At 32.2% G+C, this 13,595-nt stretch overlaps 1 protein-coding gene across 2 annotated transcripts; it reads left to right on the top strand.

Moving 5' to 3' along the window:
• Positions 1–1,940: 1,940 nt before the first annotated feature.
• adsl (adenylosuccinate lyase) lies at positions 1,941–13,348 on the top strand. Of its 2 annotated transcripts, none has more exons than NM_199899.2 (13): positions 1,941–2,258; positions 4,368–4,571; positions 5,446–5,490; positions 6,385–6,464; positions 6,820–6,991; positions 9,238–9,284; positions 9,443–9,533; positions 10,484–10,553; positions 10,638–10,785; positions 10,861–10,951; positions 11,703–11,792; positions 12,890–13,066; positions 13,192–13,348. In NM_199899.2, the coding sequence occupies exons 1-13, from the start codon at positions 2,112–2,114 to the stop codon at positions 13,276–13,278; spliced, it is 1,449 nt and encodes a 482-aa protein (NP_956193.2). In that variant the 5' UTR covers positions 1,941–2,111; the 3' UTR covers positions 13,279–13,348. The 2 variants fall into 2 exon arrangements, with proteins under 2 accessions (NP_956193.2, XP_087098378.1); XM_087242252.1 differs by lacking the exon at positions 1,941–2,258 and adding an exon at positions 3,578–3,903 and having other exon boundaries at positions 3,958–4,571; positions 13,192–13,343.
• Positions 13,349–13,595: the final 247 nt, after the last annotated feature.

Genomic DNA, 13,595 nt, shown 5'->3' on the forward strand with positions numbered 1-13,595 from the left:
CACTGACAGATAGCACACAGAGCAAAGGAGGAAGAATGGCAGAGCGATGTGAGGGGAGTGAGCGAAAACCCCCCACATGTAACTGTAAAAGTATGAGAGTTAGTGGGTTAAGTTTGACATGTATTATACAGCAAGTGGCCCCCCTCTATTCAAAGGTACTCTAGTAAAAGATAGTGACTGTGGTGTGGTCACTTATTGTTTAATCCTATGATTACGGGTGGAACAAAATAGTTGTCATTAGACCAATGAAAACAAAAAAAGACAAAGCTTAGCTCCACCTATCTGATTCTGCAGCATGACCTAAACACCCGCAGCACTGAAACACTAGAGGGAGTGAAGGACACCAAGGCAGAGCAAACAGTACAAATTGTTTGCTTTCTTTTTAAACCTACATAAATTATTACAGAAAATACACGATCTTACAATAAATAGTTACGTACTTATAAAAATCTTAAATAACTGCTTTCTTATTGTATGTAGTTATAAATTAAATTATTACTCCAGTCATATTGCTTTTATTACTATTACCATCAATAATAATAATAATAATAATAATAATAATAATAATAATTATTATTATTATATTAACAATAATAATAATAGTAATTTATATTACAGTGATTTTTGAAGCATCATGTGACTCTGAAGACTGGTGTAATGAAGCTGAAAATTCATCTTTAAAATCACTGAATTAATTATTATATTAAATTATAAACTAGTTTTGAACAGTTATTTTATAGTGCAAAAACATTTCACAATTTTACAATTGGTACTGTATTTTTGATTAAATAAAAGCAGCCTTGGTAAGCAGGATAAGCTTATTTTCAAACATTTAAAAATACTGACCCCTAACTTTTGAATGGTAGAGTGTGTGTGTGTGTGTGTGTGTGTGTGTGTATATATATATATATATATATATATATATATATATATATATATATATATATATATATATATATATATATATATATATATATATATATATTTGGAAAATATAAAAAAAATAAAAGAAGGTTATATATGTGTGTGTATATATATATATATATATATATATATATATATATATATATATATATATATATATATATAACCTTCTTTTATTTTTTTAAATATTTTCCAAATGATGTTTAACAGAGCATGCAAGGAAATTTTTACATTTTAGTTCCAACCCCAATTAAACACAACTGAACCAGCTAAGCAAGCTCTTTCTAGGTATAATAGAAACTTACAGGGGTGTGTGTTGAAGAGAGTTGTAGCTAAACTATGCAGGACACAGCCCTCCAGGACCGAGTTTGGACACCCCTGCTTTAAGCTGTATGGAAATGTCTTAAAAATATCTAGTCAAATATTATTTACTGTCATCATGACAAAGATAAAATAAATTAGTTATTAGAAATGAGTTATTAAAACTATGAAATGTGTTGAAAAAATCTCTCAGTTAAAAGAAATCTGGGGATACAATTTTAAGCCTATCTTAGAATAATCATAACATTTACACATGCTTTCACAATACTTTACTTAGAAAGTAACTACACATTTATATTTTTCAACGTGAGTTAAAGGGTTAAATCACTCAAAAATGAACCATTTTCTCACTTGTCACAAACCTGTTTGATATTCTTTCTTGTTAAACACAAGATATTTATTTGTGGAAAGTTGGTTTTTAGTTTTTTAAAAATATTTTCTTTCGTGTTCATCAGAAGAAACACACAGCACTTGAGGGAGAGTAAATTTTGGATAAACTATCTCTTAGCCTGCAACTTAGCCTGTATTTATTTAAGGCAAAGCATTTTATCTGCATTTATGAAACACTTCTGTTGGTTTGATTAATTTTTAATAAACCTATTAAAATGGTTAAAAAAGTTACTTTTTTAACTTTTTTTATCGTTTAAAATGTTTATGAGAAAATGAAGAGTGCACAAAATGGCTACAACAGTAACAAAATGTGAAAGGAGAGTTCTTCAGATGAACTGAGGAGGGCAGCAAAAGGCATTAAATGGGACTTGTCTGCCGCAAATAACAGAAGAAGAAGAAGAACAAAACTTAATGCAGACTTGCGGTTCCCGTGCAGTCCGTGTGCGAGCTAGGCGCTCCGTTTAACCGCTGCAGGCATGGAGGGATCCGGAGAAGAGTTCCTGAAATACCGTTCACCGCTGGTGTCCCGGTACGCCAGCAAAGAGATGGCCTACAACTTCAGTGACAGGAAAAAATTTACCACATGGAGAAAGCTGTGGATTTATCTCGCGAAGGCCGAAAAGGTCTGTTTTATTTATTTCCTGTTTTATTTATTTTCTCTTTATACTTTACAGACGGTCTAAACTAGATTATTGAAGTTGGTATTGTGATTCTCTGAATGCCAAGTGTAGTACTGTTGACCTTGAATGAGAGGATATCTCAGGTTGTCAACTAGTCTAAAAATAGTCTAAAATTTGTTATTTTAAATTAAGTAACGTTAATGGTGAGTTATGGTGTAATTTTTCATGTTTGAACAAGTGGTCCAGGCAGTGCACAAGTAACAGTGAAATATGACACACTGATGATAATGTAGTAACGTTATAAAGTAAGTTAACTTACTGAACTCTGTGGCTGTGGCAATGATCTCAAACTGCAAGGGAAGTGTTCGTGGAAACGTTTTAGAGAAAATAAATCATAAAACAATGAATATTTAAATTTTATAAAATAATTTTTTATTATATAATAATAATAATAATAAGAAGAATAACCAAAACGTACATGAAAATGTTATCTGTTTTACAAATGAATTCTCAATATGTTAAATGGATACACAAGGATACATAACGTTATAAAATCTAAACTTATTTTCATTATAGATTATATTCGCACATTTGTTCAGAACTTTTGACATGCTCCCTATGTTATTTACCACAGTAATTTGAATATTTGGATTGAAACCACATAAAAAGTATGACTTGAAAATAACATAAGCATTAATTCACTGACTCTGTACAATGTTGTAACTTTGATAGCCATTGGCTAATAATAAGATTTCACTATTTAGAATTTGCAAAGAATACTTTTTTCTGAAACAATATTATTAAGCCGAATGTGTGAACATAAAACCAACTTTAACTGAATGTTTTATGCGTGGCTCATGCAGTGTCCGACCTCCTTTACACCAACATATTGACTGATATTGAAGAACAGAGATTGTGTGGTCACCCATTATCTCCAAATAAACCACAGTCCACAGTGTAGAGAAGAATGTTAATTGAACAAAGTTATCTGGTCACATGGTGGTCCTTTTTTGACCTATTGAGACAGACTGTTTTTTGTTCACTTCTCAAACCAATTCTTTCTCTGAAAAAAAGTCACACTGCTTAACTTTACCGATCTAGTCCCTGGAATATGCTAGAGCACAAACTGTACAAGACCAAGCCCTGGGAAAGAGCGAGTGACTGTGTGTGTGTTTCCAAAATAACTAGTGTAAATGTCAGGGTAACCAGAGAGAGGCTTATCTTGAGTGTCTCTCTCTGCTAAAGATGAAGTTAACATTCCTCTATACAGGGGCAGATTTAGTGATTTGGGGACCCTAAAGGGATCAACAGTCCTAATATGCACCCTTTGTGTTTTTTTTTTTTGTTTATTTTGCAGTGTTTTCTTAGATCACTCAATCTTCTTTTCTATTTTTAAAATGAAATAACTAAAAATAATAAACTATTTAGTTTGTTTAAGAGTAAATCTGCATCTGATTTGACTGCTGGACTGCTCCGTTATTGGTGTGGGGGACAAATTTGTATGAATATAATTACATTAAAAAATTGTTAGACCCTCACCATACAAAATAAGATCAAACGACAATATATATTATTTTTGCGTCTTCGGTGCTCCTAGGAAATTTTGGGGTCCGAATAATATTTCAAATCTTTTTTTATAAATTAAAAAGTTCATGTTTCTTTTGTTGACAAATAAATATTAAAATGTAAAAGACACTTAAAGAATTATCACTTAGAAGAAAATCTCTGATATTGGCTAACTAACTAAATTTGTTTAATTTTTGTGAAAATATTGATTTACAATGTAGCCCAATAAGCCAACTTTCATTGTGTTGTTTAAGTTTGTGTAAAATTATGTATATTTTGTAAACATCTTTTCAAAACAATACAAACATACAAAAAGCAGATGTGTATATAAATAAATAAATCTACACCCTCATCTAACCCGAAAAAGTTACATACATTTCCATATATACAGAAAAATCATTGATTGAGAATTATTTCATTGCATTTGCTTTACTAATCTGTCACTCTTAAACGCATTATATTAAGAAAGAGAATGTTTTTTTTTTGTTTGTTTCGTGAGTTTCATTTCTTTGCTTCAGCACAGCTCTTTTTCTCTCCATTATCCAGTCTTTGGGCCTCCCCATAAGCGATGCTCAGGTAAGCGAGATGGAGTCTCACTCGGAGGACATTGATTTCGTTATGGCTGCGGAGGAGGAGAGGAAGCTCAGGCATGATGTCATGGCTCATGTGCACACATTCGCTCAATGCTGTCCCACCGCTGCTCCCATCATCCACTTGGGTGCTACTTCTTGTTATGTGGGTGACAACACGGTAAGGCCAACTTATTTCTATCCAGGGCCAAGAACCTGCTCATTAATTATCAAGTGAGCTGAAAATGTAAAATAAAATGAATGACATATACACTTAATTTTGTATCTGAAATTGAAGAAAGAAGAAAATTTCTTTGCAGCATTATTGCAATTTTGTGGCAAACAACATAAACATGCATACCTTAATTTTGGATTTGTTTGCTTAAGTTTGTATTATTTCATGTGCATATATTAAATTAATGTTTTAATGGGTACAGTTGATTTTCAAATGTCAGCTCTGTGTTCTCAATAGTGGAAGGAATACAGGATAATTTTTTAAATACAGCTTAAGCATTTAGATTTTAGTTTTTCCTAAATTGGTTAATTGCAGTGATACAGTATTTATTTTGAGTTTTTAAAATTGCAATATATGGTGGTTTTTAATGAAAATAAAAATGAGAGAGGGTAATACTAACCATCAAAATTTTTTATTTTTTTTTAAATCAGCACAGACAACTACATCCCAAGTTTAATGATTTATAAAAGATGAATTACTGTCTGACTATCAGAGTTAAGGCATGGATATAAACATTACAGTCATGATTGTATTTTACTATGACAGCACACTGTGAGTGTATATTAACACCCTTTGTTGTTCGCTTTTAGTATTAGATAGAGAGTTTGCACCCAGAAACTGTGACGTGATGTCAGACTTGTCTCAATATTTTGATTATAGAGGGAATATGACAACATAACATCAATGAAATACATTTGCAAATGATTAAAACGCAGGATATAAATGAAGCTTTTATTAGAAAATGCATGGTGATCTTACTTTAATATTGCATTTTGAAATCATGACAATGTTCTTGTTGTGTATTGTGTTTTGTTTGTAGGATCTGATTATGCTACGCGATGGATTTGATATCCTGCTGCCCAAGGTTTGACTTCCTGATATTAATCATTTCAGTAAATCATTTCAATCAAATTGCTCCTTAGGGAACCATTGCATTATTGGATTATTAAATCCCTTTTTAAATTCACAAATCAACATATACAGTTAAAGTCAGAATTATTAGCCCCCTGTTTAAATTTTCCACCAATTTCTGTTTAATAGAGAGAAGATTTTTACAACACATTTTAAACATAATAGTTTTAATAATTCATTTCTAATAACTGCTTTATTTTATCTTTGCCATGATGACAGTAAATAATATTTACTAGATATTTTTTCAAGACACTTCTATACCGCTTAAAGTAACATTTAAAGGTCTAACTAGGTTAATTAGGTTTACTAGGCAGGTTAGGGTAATTAGGCAAGTTATTGTTTAATGATGGTTTGTTCTGTAGACTATAAAAAAAAAAATTAGCTTAAAGTGGCTAATAATTTTGTCCCTAAAATGGTTTTTAAAAAAATTAAAACTGCTTTTATCCTAGCCAAAATAAAACAAATAAGACTTTCTCCGGAAGAAAAAATATTATCAGACATACTGTGAATTTTTTTCTTGCTCTGTTAAACATCATTTAAGAAATATTTAAAAAAGAAAAAAAATTCAAATGGGGCTAATAATTCTGACTTCAACTGTATATTGAAATTTTTTATCTACAGTGATTTAAAACCATTAAAGTTATTTTAAAATGAAATAAAATATATTAGTAATGACTTATCTTGTCTTAAAGGTTTAAAATTCAAATAAAAGATGCATTGGTCAGTTGGTTTTGTTCATCTCTTTAAAAGAATATCTGTTTCTCTTGATCTTCCATAATAACTATCCACTGCATTTCTATGAGTAGTACTTGCATGTATTGACATGTACAGTCGCTCTCTCCCACAGTTGGCTCGTGTCATTGACAGACTGGCGAATTTTGCAGAGAAGTACGCTGACCTAACGACATTAGGCTTCACCCACTATCAGTAAGTAAACTGATGCTCCCGTGCATGTGCTTTAAAATCATATATAAGGAAATGACAGCATGTTTGATTGTGCATGTAAAATTAACATTTCTACTGCTTTTCCCTACTTTTTAAACCAATTTTCTATGCTCGCTTCTTCTGTTTTCTGCTTGTTAACACCACTCTCCTCCTTTTTTTCATTATTTACTTATTTTGTATCCTGTGACAGCACTATATATATATTCCTCTTTTGCTTGTCTATTTTTCAGCATACCTTTTCTGTTTTGGATTTAATACAGCAAAGTATTCTGGTTTTGGGTTCTATTTCCCCTCTCCTCGTCCCCATATTTTTCCTGCTTGTTCCCCGTGTTTTCAGACCTGCTCAGCTGACGACGGTGGGGAAGCGATCTTGTTTGTGGCTGCAGGATCTGCTCATGGACATGAGAAACCTTCAGCGGGCCAGAGACGACCTGCGCTTCAGGGGTGTTAAAGGAACCACTGGCACTCAGGCCAGCTTCCTGCAGCTCTTCCAGGGGGATCATGACAAGGTGACCACCGCTGCATGATGTCCAACTATTCATACATTCATTTATTTATCATTTTGGTCTTAACACTGGCTTTCTTAGATCTTGAAGGGTTAATTCAACACAAACTCATTTGTGCCATCATTTGCTCACACTCCGCTGTTATTTAAATTTATAAGACTTATTTAAAGGGATTGTTTGCCCAAAAATAAAAATGTACTCACTGTTAACTCATTTTCATCAATTGAGACCTTTATGACTTTCCTTTTAGACAAAACTTTCAGAAAAATGCTGGAAACGGTCAATCATTGACATGCATAGTAGAAAAAATTATACACCATGGAAGTCAATAGTTACAAATTTCAACATTTTTCTTAATATCATCTATTCTGTTCAGCAGAAGAAAAAACAGGTTTGGAACAAGTGGAGGATGAGTACATGATGGCAGACCTTTCATTTCTGGAGTCAACTTTCCCTTTAACTTCGGAACATGAATTAAGATATTTTTTATCTAATCTGACAGGTTTCTGTCCCTTTTTTGAAAACGTGTAGCGCCCTCACCGCCTGATGAGTAACAATAATGTTATTAAAAACACAGGAAGCACGGAGCTGCTGCTGCTTTGCGTCACAGTCTATGTATTGTGTTTTTTTTTTTTTAAATGAATGCACTTAACAGTATACTTTCACAACATTGTAAAACATATGTAAACATCTTCACAGATATTTTATATATATATATATATATATATATATATATATATATATATATATATATATATATATATATATATATATATATATATATATATGTATATATATATAACAAAATATTTACATACATATTTCCTGCACATTACTGTTTCACATTGCTATAAAATCGTTATAAAAATCTACATAAACCAATTATTTTTAATTTAATTGTCATATAACACACACATATCCATATAACCGACCTACACATATATTTCTCTTTATATATATACATACACACACATTCTAACCAACAATGAGACTTAAAATATCACTTTACTTTTACTTAGTAACTATGTACCCTTTGTTATTAGTTGTTATGTTAATACATATATTATACAATCACGCAACCGTTTCCCGTTTCTTCAGGTGACATTTAAATTATCACTGTTGCCATTGGAATTACAGTGCAGAGCGTATGAATACAAACTCTTTAATTTATATATATATATACTATCAAGTTAATTTAATAGATGACACTTGTTGCTTTCATATCCCTAACATATATTAAACACATTTTGATTACAATTTTTAAAATGTCATATCTGATGTGGGACAATAATGTTATTTAAAACACAGGTAACACGGAGCTGCTGCTGCTTCACGTCAGAGTCTGTGTATTGTTTGAGCAGCAAGCCCCTCCCCCTCATTAGATATACAGTCCACAGGCAGAAGTAGCCAATCGGAAAGATGTAAATCGTTGCATCACATTCCATTAATCAATATTTAATTTTTCTTTTCATAAAATGAAAGTGTACAGACTTAGAAAGACAAATTAACTTTGATTTTTCAATTTCAATAATTTGTAACCACTTCACATGAAGCAAAAATCGAATGCTTTAAATAGTTTTTTATGGTCTAGGCAAGTCATTGTTTGTTTTTAACAGCTGCAAGCATACATGCTGAATATATTTGTTTATAGTCAGTAAATGTTAATTATTTATAGGAATAAACTAATAGTTTATTTCAGGAAAAATACATTAAATAACTGCATTAAAATTGTTAATTGACAATAAAACGACATATTTCAAATAAATTAATGTTCTTTTGAACAGTTTTTTTTAATCAAAGAATCTTAAAAAATGAATAGTAATTTCCACCAAATTAATAATCAGTATAATATTCATTTGTAAAACTGCCATCAACTTTTATAACAATTTAGAATGAACTAAATTAATAATAAAATAATTTTGTCGTCATCAGCATTTACAGTAATATTTTATTTTTATTAAAATAATTTGATAACAGATTGGAGTAATCTGCCATCACAGAAATAAGTTAAAAATACACTACAATTTATTGCATTAAAGTGATATTTAACAAGATGTGACACTGGATCTTTTTTAATCATATAAATGCAGCCACAATGAGCAAAATGGCTTCTTAAACATTTAAAATATTGTTTTATTTTATCTTTAAAATGTTTTGAGGAACTTGCAGTGTTGTAGCCATTTTGTAGAAAAAAATAAAATTCTGTCGAGGAGCCAATGTTATTTTTTTGCCTGTTTCTTCTCTTTTAGGTGGAGGAGTTGGATAAGATGGTCACTGAGATGGCTGGATTTAAAAAGTATGCTCACATTGTTTAATTTCTGCTTCTGTTACATAATAAATGATTTATATTGCTTTTAAATGCTTAATATTATATAGTGTATTGCTGGATAAAGACTAACAGTCTATATGTTTTTGTGTGTATGTTATTAATTAGTCCTTCCTTTATTTTTCTAGATCATATCTGGTGACCGGTCAGACGTACAGTCGGAAGGTGGACATTGACTCGCTCTGTGTGCTGTCCAGCCTAGCAGCCACAATACACAAGGTCAGACATAAATAACAAACTCAGACTATTTTTATGAATGCTTTGTAAATGAGCTGTTATAACCATCCACACTGAGCAGAGAACACATGACAAATACAATCTCTGGTAAAAGTAAGTTTGCTTGGTAAGCAAAGTGTCTTTTAGGTCATATACATGGAGATGTATTAAAAGGTGAAGAATCACAATTGTGCTGTATTCTAGATAAAACTTGCACCGTAACTTACTTAACAGTAAGCAACATGACGATTCCAGCAACAAGCAATTTGTCTGTCTCCACCAGACACAACGTGACACAACTAGAGCCATTTGGAAGCACAGAATAGTGCACTGCACTTCCCACAAAATAGCCAGATTTAAAAGAAGGCAAATTTAATAGACTCCTCGTGAAATTAATTATTTTTTAAATATTTACCATGAGCTGTTTAAAAAGGGATTTTTAAGCACATTTAAGACATACTAGTTTCAAAACCAATACTATTTTACTTGTTATTCTGCAAGATACAACATTAATACAAGATTAAAATGCATGTTAAAGACATAACTAGGTTGATCAAGTTCACTAGGCAAGTAAGGTTGATTACATAATTTGTTTATATATATTTTACATTTTTTTATTTCAGCCAAACTAAAAGAAATAAGACTTTCTCCAAAAGAAACAAAATAATATATAATCATAAATACTTTAATACTAAAATACTAAAAGTAATTTAAACATTGTCATTTAATAAAAACTCATTTTAAAAATGTTTTACATTTCAGAGGGCTTTAATTTTGTTTTCAACTGCAAGTAAGGTAAAATAAAGTAAGGCAAGTAAAGTATTTAAGGAAAAAAGTAAAGTAGGTAAAATAAATTGAGTAGGTAAATGCAACTGACCTAAAAAAGCAGAAATTAGGCAATATCTTATTGGTATCACCGTTGTTTCTGCAGCTGTGTTTTTCTTTTGTTGCAGATTTGCACTGATATCCGTCTGCTGGCTAATCTAAAAGAGATTGAGGAGCCGTTTGAGAAAGAGCAAATTGGTGAGTCTGTATGTGAGAGACAGAGTGTTGATCATATTATAAAACCTCTTCTCTGATATGTCTCATTTTTTCATCCGTCTCTAGGTTCCAGTGCCATGCCATACAAGAGGAACCCCATGCGTGCGGAGCGCTGCTGCAGTCTGGCCCGCCACCTGATGGCGCTGGTGTCCAATCCATTGCAGACGGCAGCAGTGCAATGGCTGGAAAGAACGCTGGACGACAGCGCTAACAGGCACTGCTCTCACCGTTTAATGTGAAAATGTCACTTTAGGATCTTGTCTCAACTTTTGATTTTGTGTGCATTTAGGAGGATCTCCTTGCCTGAGGCTTTTCTTACAGCTGATATCATCCTCAGCACACTGCAGAACATCACTGAAGGCCTGGTGGTCTATCCTAAGGTGAGTGTGTGTAACTCTTAGTAAAGGTTTTGTTTTTCAGCTAATATTCAAATTTATTTGGATTAGCAATTATAGATTTAGATCTTTGATAAACTATGCTGTATGATTAATTGCATAAACACTACTATTCCAATATTTTTATGCTCTTCAAGATTTCAGTTTATCTTAAATTCAGTGAAACGGTAATCTTGTGTGAGTTGTTATTACTTTTTATTCTATTATAAATCTATTTTACTATATTTAAATGTAATTTCTGCAATGACTAAGCTGAGGTTTCAGCATCATTACTCCAGTCTTGTGTTGTGTGGTCTTCTAGAAATCATTTCGATTTACTACATTTTTTAATTATTACATTTAAAAACACTTGTAGTGCTTAATATTTTTGTTGAAATCATGATGCTTTTTTTTGTTTTGGAGAAAGGTTTTGGAAGGACAGCATTTATTGTCATTTTTGTTACAGTATATGTAAAGCTTTTTGTATCATAATTTAGTGAAGCTTTCTGGTGTTAAATATGGTCATCTATTGTTAACATTTTAAAAATGTTAAGAATTGATTTGAATACTATGGTTGAGTTTTTAAAGTTTTGGTAAACTATCCCTTTAATGGCATTTAAACTATAAAAATTCTCTAATGAAGATAATTTATCATTTATGTACATTTTACTTCATTTCTATACATTTTATAATTCATCACATTACATTGACAACTCTGTTACACTTTCTTCACTATATTTTTTCTCACTTTTTATAGGTGATTGAGAGGCACATCCGTCACGAGCTGCCCTTCATGGCTACTGAAAACATTATCATGGCCATGGTGAAGGCTGGAGGAAACAGACAGGTCAGAATAAATGCCATTAAAATAATAAAACATTTTCAACACGTGTTTGTGTTGCTCATCTTTTTTTTCAATCTTTTTTTCTTCCCACACCAAAGAGTAACTTGGTGTACTCAAAAAAATTTAAAAATCAACGTCACTTCTACAAGTTGTGATATTGCAAGTGACCAGTAATCAATGCTGGTTTGTCATAATTATTTGAGAGTGTGCCTATCTTTGTCACTTGACTTAATTATTTATGAGATCAGATATTTTAGACATCTTAATGACAGAATTCACAATGGCATCCACAGATTAAAGTAATAAGTTACCTCAAAGTTTAAATTTGCTGGCAGCACGGTGGTGCAGTGGGTATCACTGTTGCCTCACAGCCCCGGCTTGGTCAGTTGGCATTTCTGTGCGGAGTTTGCATGTTTTCCATATGTTCAGGTTGGTTTCCTCTGGGTGCTCCGGTTTCCTCTACAGTCCAAAGGCATGACCTATAGGTGAATTGAACAAGCAACATTAGCCATAGTGTATTTGTGTGAATGCGAGAGTGTATGGACCAGTGCATAAAACGTGTGCTGCATAAGTTGATGGTTCATTCCGCTGTGGCAACCCCTGATAAATAAAGGGACAAAGCCATAAAGAAAATGTAAATTTACAGTTTTATTACTGACCCTTAAGCAATTGAAGATATAGCTGATGTTTTTTCTTAGTAGAACATTAACGAAGATTGTTTAGCTGAATCCATTGTCCTTGGTGATTTTGTATAATGCAAGTCAATTAAATAATATTGTAAATAATGTTATATTTCTTAAACCAATTGTTTACTTAATAAGGCCTCAGTATATCATCCGGAGCCACATGGATTGATTTAGACTTGTATAAATGCTTATATTTAATCTCAAATACGAACCATTGACTTACACTAACTGAATCACTAAGGACCACTGATTAACCTAGACATCTTCTTTACTTAACAAAATCTGAGGGTGAATTAACTGTAGATTAGTATTTTTGGGTTAACTATCCCTTTAAGTAGTGTCTTTTTTCATCTTGTTTGGAACCTGATTGTATCATTAATAACTGATGTTGTTGTCTGTGCTGCAAACACTCAGGACTGCCATGAGAAGATCCGTGTGCTGTCCCAGCAAGCTGCAGCCGTAGTCAAACAGGAAGGAGGAGATAATGACCTCTTGGCTCGGGTTCAAGCTGATCCATATTTCGCCCCCATATTAGGAGAGCTGGATGCCTTACTGGACCCCAAAACCTTCATCGGCCGAGCTCCACAACAGGTATACACACATGCACACTAGACATGCCGATTCATCATACTTTATGTTATCACATGATTATTATCAATAATGTTTTATGAATTAGATGGGCTGTAATCCTCTTCCCATTGCTGTGTCTTTCTCAGGTTACTAGGTTTTTGTCTGAGGAGGTCAGGCCTGTTCTAGAGCCATACAAAAGTAAAATGGATGTGAAGATTGAACTGGAGCTCTGAAGCGCAAATGACTGTATGACTGACACATCAGAACTGTATGACAATGAATAAATGTCAATCTGCAACTTTTTGTGAGCTTTTGTTTTTTTCAAAGTTGCATTAATCAACATTTAATTTTCTAAGATGAATTGTGGTAATAATAGTAATAGTTATTTGCTTGGGTACTGCGATGATTTATTTTACACCCATCAGAAATGTACTAATGTCAGAAAAGTTTTAGCTGAAGCTGTAATGATTCATAAATGCAAGTCAACAGCTGCTGGCACTTTGAGAGTCAAGTAAATCTACAGCATCTAGGCAAAACAAAATGAATACCT

This window comes from Danio rerio, chromosome 3 (assembly GCF_052040795.2).
Source record: "Danio rerio strain M-AB ecotype USA chromosome 3, GRCz13ab, whole genome shotgun sequence".
Taxonomy (NCBI): domain Eukaryota; kingdom Metazoa; phylum Chordata; class Actinopteri; order Cypriniformes; family Danionidae; genus Danio; species Danio rerio.

Coding starts and splice junctions, on each gene's coding strand:
- adsl (NM_199899.2), top strand. CDS start 2,112: ATGGAGGGATCCGGAGAAGAGTTCCTGAAATACCGTTCACCGCTGGTG. Junction 9,285..9,442: donor GAGATGGCTGGATTTAAAAA/GTATGCTCACAT, acceptor TTATTTTTCTAG/ATCATATCTGGTGACCGGTC. Junction 13,067..13,191: donor TCGGCCGAGCTCCACAACAG/GTATACACACAT, acceptor TGTCTTTCTCAG/GTTACTAGGTTTTTGTCTGA.